The following is an 8,436-nucleotide window of genomic DNA, read 5'->3' as shown; positions in this document are numbered from 1 at the left end:
TATTTAATACTAACTACTCCCTTTGTTTCCTAATGTTCTTCCCGTTTAGAATATTCTATTTTGGAGAGAGAAATTTGATTAAAATTTTTAAGACATATATAAATGATAAAGTATATCCATGTTAGATCTCGTTAGATTCGTCTTAATATATACTTTTTATCATGTATTTTTTATAATTTTGTATGATGCATATTTAGATATATTAAGACTCAAAATTTACTTTGAAAACTGTATAAAAAATAAATGGAAAGAAAATTTGAAAACGGAAGGAGTAGTAATCACACATAGTGTAATTTTGAGTTTGGTGAGCAGTGAGCACTAATCCAAAATACTAGGTTTTTGTGGTAGGTCCATGTCATTATGTAAAGAAAAACGTTACGAATAATACACAAGAAAAACTTGGGCAACATGCATATCGCCGAAGGAAAATCTTATTGATAGCTGTTTGCATCATCAACAATGTCGAACCATTTTCATATAGATAGCGTTTGTTTAAAAAACACTATCTATAAACTAATATTATTATGGTCTTTAAATTACACTTAAATGAGCGTCACAATAATAACCTTACTTATGTTGTAAGTGATTCTATTTTAAAAATGTTTACATTATCAGCGAGTCTACGTACTTTGGTTACTATTTTCAAATTATTTATTTAAATTTTTTTACTATTTTCTGCATCGGAAGGGGAGATGCTGAAAAAAACAAATAAAATAGAATCGTTGACATTGTCAGCGGATCTTTTCTAAGAGGGATCCGCTAAATGACTTTTGACTTTAAAAGTAATTGTTTTAAAATCCATTGATCATGCTGATGATATTTACCTTTGCAGTCGTTTAAACAAATAAAATCCTATTTATCAAACAATTTTAAAAACACTAAACAAATCAAGCTTAACTAGTAAGAATAGCAAATAAGGGATCGAATCTATGGGAAATGAGGGAGTATAAATCTCAATCGTCCTCGTTCAAGCAAGAGGGTAACACAAATAATTTTAGAAAGTTTTTAATTAAAATAGAAACTAAAGTGGAATTAAAATAAATTCAAACTAACAATTTTGAGATTTTAAATAATTAGAGAAAAGGAAGCTAGGATTTAGCTATCCTATCACCATAGTGCTCCGATGATTAAATCTAGATTAATCACGTACTTGGATTTGACAATCTTCGAAAACGCACACGTTTCCTATCCGGGGCTCTCACATCAATCTTAAGCGCAACATAGCAAAGATGAAACAGGCTTTTTAATGGTCACAATTGCAGATATTCATTCGGGTCATTAAGCCGATTTCGAGTCACGTATTTTGAGTCAGTTCGAAATCGAGTTTTGAGTCCACATTGTTTTTTACATGGTTTTAAATTCATTTTGAAGTCAAGTCAAATCAGATTCAATTACAATCGATTACAAGGTCGGATAAACATTGGATATCAAATCTGTTTTAAATTACCTCTACTCATAATGTATAGAGTAAAAAATCAAAGACATATAAACCCTCAACGATCTTCAAATTTTGAGCATCTTGAATCATTCAAGTTTTATTGATCACATTATTAATTGTTCATACCAGTTACAACTTTATACCATTTAATAAAAATTAAAAATACATCTTTCATCAACCTAATATGCCGCTAGAAATATAATAGTGGAAAACACAAGAGTTTATTATATGGCAGCACTAGTAGGAGGACCTTCAAGTCTTAAATAATCATACATTATCCCCTGGAAGGGACTTTGGTTCCGAGGTTGTGTCAGGAACAGAGTATTATCTCCATGTACAAGATTAGAGCCCGGTATGTCTACACTATAGAACCAGTATAAGCCATGAATGCCGTGCCTTGCTATCGAGTTATCCCTCCCTATTAATCCGGTTGTAAAAATGGGTCGATTTGCATTTGGATTGTTTAACCGTACCTATTTACAAATTTCAATTTCACCATATGAACAACGAATAAAATGAGTAATAACAGTAAATAATCATCATCATAATCCCAATGAGTCCCGCTCAAGGCAGGGTCTGGGGAAATGGAAAGAAGGCAGACCAATACCCTCATCACGTGGAAGTCGTGATCGAATAACAGTGAATAATGAAAACATGAAAATGAGACTTTTACCTGAACTTCAGCAAGAGTTGCAGAAGCAATAGCCAACCTCAGCTTGTAGATGCCCTTTCCGTCTACCTTATCCAGTTTGAATTTGATTTGCCATGTTGTTCCTGTATACCCATTTTCTGTTTTCCTGTGTCACAATGTGGTTAAAATTTTATAAAGTTCTACAAACATTTCGCTAAAATGAGTACTTGGTAGCCAAAAAATGTGCATGAAACAGACGTCTCATGTAAGAGAAAGTCTTGTATGAACTTGATCCACGCTATTTTAATATGCATTAATCTTAAAAGATATTAATAATAAGTAGTTTTACTTGACTAGTACAATCAAGTACAATAATTGGGAAATACAAGACTTTTACCACACGTAAATCGCACTTGATTTGATGGAGAGTTTAAACACGTACCTAGTAACTTGAGCATAGAACCAATCCTTTTGAAAATCACTAACACCAATTGTGTAAACTAAATCTTCTTTAGGGTATAATTCTGAGTATCTCTCCCACAATCCATATTGCCGAAACCTATCAAAGATTATGCAAATGGTAAATACATAGTCTAACGGTAGGTGTTAGTTAGTACATCGGGTTATGTCTTGTAGAAGTGGCACCCAAGACTAGCTATTAGATCTCATTGTTACCTGCAAGGAACTTAATCAACCAAAAGTTTAAGCAGATGGTTGTGGCCCAATGTATGTTTATACTCTAACCCCAACCGTTTGTGACCCTCTTACACCCAAAACAATATAGTATGAGAAATATAAATCATTTTTATGTGGTCTTTGGGATGAAAAGTTTTATGGCTCGATCAACCTTTCGCCCCTTGTTAGTCACCAAACAGTTCATTTGATAACTATTTTAGCGAATAGAGTAATATTCAAAAGATTTAAGCTAACCTGTCAGGATGATTGACATATAATTGATTGACAAAATTAGGATTAGGATCAGGAGCATAGAATTCTGCTGCAGAACGATCAGGAATTCCGATTTCCCACAAGGTTGGTCCATCTCTAGGAGGCTCATATACCAATTCACCCATTTGTGTATCACATCCTGAAAATCATTTCGATTCATAAAATAAAGAACTCGTATTTTTATACATATATATATGGATTTCACCAATATTCTTTCTCAAAAGCAACCCCAGGGCTGGTCCGTGGAAGCCTACCACAACTCCATGAGCTGGCTTTGATTTTCAAGTGTTAATGTAAAGATGAAAGCTCATACCAGCTGTTATGGTAATGAGAGCATCACATTTGTAGTCTGCAACGACTCCAGGAACCCAACCGTAAAGATTATAATCTCCTTCTCGTATGCCTTTGATTGAAAAATAGCCGTTATCATCAGCTGTAGTCCAAAACTGATAACCCTGGAAAGTTGAACATTTTGACAGTGATTCAATCTTTAGAAGAAAATAGAATAATTTGCGAATTATAGCCTTAAAATTTAAGCCTTTTGCGAATTACAATCTCAATCTTATTTTTTGGCGAATTACAACCACCAAAGTATCAATGTCTACAACATTCAGGCCAAATCACAAGATTCCGACTAGTTAACCAAATTTGGACCACTAAAATGCTCGGAATGCTGTGATTTGGCCTGAATGCTATAGATATTGATACTTTGGTGTCTATAATTTGCAAATAGCCTAAACTTTAAGGTTGTAATTCGCAAATAATTCCAGAAAATGAAACCAATAACTTACTGTATTTGGCTTACAGAATTGCAAAAGGGTGAACTAAAAATAGAAGGTGAGAAGAATTGGTTCTTGATTATATTCTAGTAAGTGAGATAGCTAATACATTACCTTGATTTCGGTTTGCCATGATCCAGGTGCTCCAGGTACCGCTAACCCAACATATGCTCCACCGGCTGGTATAAGATCGTCACTAACATATCTGAAAAAGAATGTAATCAGGAGTCGTAGCAAATTACAAAGAATAAATATGAAAAATAGTTTTAGTAATGATAAAAGTATATAGAAAACCTGTCTCGAACTAGTAGTCTGCCACCGACAGTACCACGCTGCTGAGGTTTGGGAAAATCTTCTGATGCTGGGAAACTGTATGGCCAATTATCAGCCTCAACTACAAACTAAACAAGACCAAACCGAAACAATTTCTGTTAGAAAATACACAATTTTCATTTCTAATACCTAAAAAATAGATGAAAGTAGGATTTCAAAGTATTATATCGGTTAACCTGTTGTCTAGCATCTTCCCAAAGCAGATGAAAATCAACATCCTTTGGACAGGAATTGCAGTATATAAAAACCGGGCCAAACACCCTTTTCCATGCCTCCCCATCGGCAAATTTTGGTACTAGAGGATCCCCAGCATAATGGCCGCTGTAAAACACCTGAAATCAGAATAATTCGCAACATTTTATAGATCACCTAAAACCAGAATAAAGTTCAACATTGTTATGGTCACAGTATGTTTTTAAACTATTTGGTAGCATGAACTTTATTTTCACTTACAGATAACGATGTAGGGCCCACGTGGGACGTCAAGTTTTGTTTGACTGGTCCACCAGAACGATACTCGAAGCTAGGTGTAATTTGCCAAAACCCTGTAGCTTGATCAGTGCTAATCCAACCATGGACTAAAATGTCTTTGTTATCACATGAATATTGATATTTGTCATCAACCTAGAAGAAATAACAATTTAAATTACTCAACAAGAAGCCTAATTTTGAAAAATAGACATCAACATTATTTATTTCATCATTAACCCAAAATCCCGCTTGAAAACAGGGTCTGGATAACATTATTTATCTATATGAAATAAAGAAGAGTAATCAGTACCTCTCCCTTGAGGTTCGGTTCTATAGGATTCGTAAGCAAGACAGCTTCGGGGTAGCCAAGTGTTTGACATCTTCCGGGCATTCTATCATCAGGCAAAGGCATAAACCGTTGCCTGTTATCTGCAAGGGCCATGTAGTGAAACCTGATACAAAACACGACATCATTTTTCACTCATTATCGTCTCCTCTTGTGCATACACACACACACAATAGGTAGGTTTCTTATACCATTGCTTGTTGAGCTTAAAGGTGATCCTAGTCTCACCCATACTAAAGCCAGGCCAATCATTCATCCGCTCATAAATTGCATATGTGTAGAAACCGGATGAGCCACGCAACATAATGAACCTAAATATATGTGATCACCATGATAAGGAATACGAATTTTACAATAAGTTAAGTGCAATATGAAACTATTTGTTATAAACCATGTAACATGATTCGCCTAGTTAATTCACTTTTTAAATTCGCAATTCGCTTAAAATGACCCTAAAATAGCCCAAACTGACCGTAATTGGCTTTTTTTGGATTCGCGATCCGCGAGGAGTTTAGTGAATCATGTGACAGTGGTTATAAACAATAGTAGATGGAGACCTTTTATCAATATTCAAAGGAACAAGCTTGCCCTTGAGTGAGGGATCCCATTGTCTACTGAAAGAAACTTCAACCTGATCATCATTTTGCACAATGACCTGAAATTTTGTTGTTTTTATCCTGAACATCAGCAGAAAAAACCCGTTGTCAAACATTTCGATCATTATTTCGATCAAGTTTAATTTCCAGCAAAAAAATCTAAACAGTATTGGAAAATCGTAAAGATGATACAAACATGTCAAATGTCCCTGGCGTAGTATCATCATTCCAAACAAGGTCCCAATACCTGCATACATAGTGCAGTTTCCATGTCATAAGACAAGCAAAAATACGGGTATTCACACAGATTGTACAAAGCTAATTAATGCTAACCCTCTATTATCTTCTACATTTCGAACTTCAAGCAAATTGTCGATGCCATTATAAGCAATTCCAGTAACGATTCCTTGAGGATTTGACAATGTGACTCGAACAATGCCATTGTCCAGTACAACCTGCAAGGTTTTAGTTAAGTTCCATGAAATATAGAATTTCATTGTTAAGCATATAGATCAAATAATGAAAAGACCAAGAGCATGTTGCAATCCTTGCATTGGCGGACCAATTAAGGGGTCTGAGAGTGTCTAGGCCTTGCTATAAATTATAAATTAAAATGTTAAATATCACCCATTTTTTTCGTTTTGTTTCATTATTATAATCAATTTTGAGGACCCTTATAGAAAAAACCAGGGACCACCATGGAACGCTGGTTGGGCCCACAACCTAGTTTCTTTCAAAACAGTACAGAATTGGACACTATAGTGACATTTGGTTTAGATAGATGCAGCGTTAAGAAAGATAATCTAAAGTAGTTAAATTGGTATTTTATATCTAAATTTTGTATTAAATATATTTATGCTTAGCAAAGAAATTATCTTAGCTTTAACAACACTTCATAACTAATCTTAACTCATTTGGGTTCATACAAAATGTCTTGCTTTTCAACCAAGGATTTTTACTTTTATTTCTTTATGCCAATTAATTTCTTAATGCAAGTTTGATATTCGAGTTACCTTCTCTTTATACATGCACAACGCGGTTAGTCTGAATCAGTGTAACATAATTCGCTAGTCAATTCGCTTTTTGAATTCGCGATTTGTTCAAAATGACCCTAATAGCCCAATACCAAACATAATTCTTTGTTTTTTATTTGCGATTCGCAAGGAAATTAATGGATTAAGTGACCATGGTCTGAATTTTTGTTTCTCAAAAAATGATTCTTGTCTTGAGGATTTGCCAGTAACAAAGACATATACACCCTCATAATATATCATTGTTAATAACAAAGACAAAATAAAATGGAGTATCATATAAGCATGGACAAATTTACGATACTAGTATATAGCAGGCCGATCAATATATGTCTATACATGTGTACTAGTCCTAAACGGCTACCACTCTTTTGTTGTACTCTTTCTATCGTTGGAAATTTAACTCACTCTCTTTTTTAATTTGTCCAATTAAATTTACCTTATTTTTACTTATGGCTATGACCTATACTAAGTAAATTCTCAACTACACATTTCTACTACTTTCGCATAAATACTATTTTACTCATTTTTTTTAATTTTTCCACTGATTATTATAGGGGCAATTGGTGTTACAAGGAAAGTATATATTACACAAATCATGGTCCGGATCTCGATTAATGTAAAACACCAAAAGAAGGATAACATTTAAAAGTAAGGAAATTTGCATGTTACTCTACAAGGAAAGCAACAAATAAACAAACCCAAAAACATTCCAAACATATTAAAAAGACAAGAATCTATGTCGAAATATAATACTTCCTCAACGTCAATATAAATTTCTCATTTCCTTTTTTGGCAAATCCATATCAATTATCCCAATTTTATTTTTGTCCATCTTTTTTTACCTAAATATTCTTAGTTCACACAAGTAATTACGAATATAGTCCCATGTACCTTACTTACCTAATTACCTTTCACTACTTACCCTTTACTATTTATCCAACTATTACCCTTTACTATTTACCCAACTATCACCTTTTTAATGGACCCCACACCACTATTAATATCCGTATCCAAGCAAATAGGACATTTTTATTGGTGCATGGGGAGTATAACATAAAATACGAGTAAAAAAAAAGTACTTCAATAAGAAAATGGTAAAGCACCGACACTTACATAACGATCGAGGATTTGAAGTTTTACAGGTTGATCCGTAGGTACATCAGGGGCCGGGCCGGGACCCGGAGTCGGAGTCGGAGTCGGACCCGGACCCGGTTCAACTTCTCCATTTCCACAGCATCCACCGCACATCCATAGTCTCCCTTTCGTCATTATTCCTATCTACACTTCTTTCCCAGAAAAATTAAATTATGATCTTCTTCAATTACGAATAAATTGCCTCTAATTTAATGTATAATATGATAGATGGCCTGATATATAGAGAAAAAGTAAAATTAGGACTAGAATTAAAGCATCAATAATGTATGTCTTTAAAGCACAATTCTGGGTTGTTTAGGTTATTTTAATGGCAACTCTTAACTTCGTCGCCAATCGCTTGGTGGGCGTTCAATCCAAGATTTTGCAAAATTTAACGACTTTTGATTTTGATTTAAGGATGGATTTATGCATGCTGTTGTTTTTCTTTTGTAGGGGCAAAATGAATATTCGGCCCATTTGGTTTGGAGTATTATTAAATGGTTGTATTAAAAATAATTTATGGCGTAAAATTTCATTAAAAGTTTCATATTATTCTCTTAATAATGCATTGAAATGAATTTTACGAAGAAAATGAGATAATTGAAGTTAAACAAGCATGACTCATCAAGGTATTCAAGATATTTTTGAATCAAAATTACACTAGTTTTTCATTCTCATTAACTCCGTTTATTACCACATACCAAACGGGCTGATTGTGTAATAAAA

The 8,436-nt window shown here is 33.9% G+C and overlaps 1 protein-coding gene across 1 annotated transcript; it reads right to left on the bottom strand.

The window, feature by feature from the left end:
- Nucleotides 1-1,508: 1,508 nt before the first annotated feature.
- LOC130811148 (probable rhamnogalacturonate lyase B) lies at nt 1,509-8,159 on the bottom strand. The gene is made up of 15 exons (XM_057677331.1): nt 7,690-8,159; nt 5,876-5,997; nt 5,739-5,789; nt 5,504-5,623; nt 5,138-5,257; nt 4,911-5,052; nt 4,583-4,753; nt 4,306-4,461; nt 4,091-4,197; nt 3,911-4,001; nt 3,331-3,472; nt 3,000-3,156; nt 2,512-2,628; nt 2,112-2,235; nt 1,509-1,911 (listed from the first exon to the last, which is right to left on the bottom strand). The coding sequence occupies exons 1-15, from the start codon at nt 7,843-7,845 to the stop codon at nt 1,663-1,665; spliced, it is 2,025 nt and encodes a 674-aa protein (XP_057533314.1). The 5' UTR covers nt 7,846-8,159; the 3' UTR covers nt 1,509-1,662.
- Nucleotides 8,160-8,436: the final 277 nt, after the last annotated feature.

This window comes from Amaranthus tricolor, chromosome 4, assembly GCF_026212465.1.
Source record: "Amaranthus tricolor cultivar Red isolate AtriRed21 chromosome 4, ASM2621246v1, whole genome shotgun sequence".
Lineage (NCBI taxonomy): Eukaryota > Viridiplantae > Streptophyta > Magnoliopsida > Caryophyllales > Amaranthaceae > Amaranthus > Amaranthus tricolor.
Note: the sequence above shows the minus strand (reverse complement) of the source record. Positions and strands in the feature narration are given on the sequence as shown.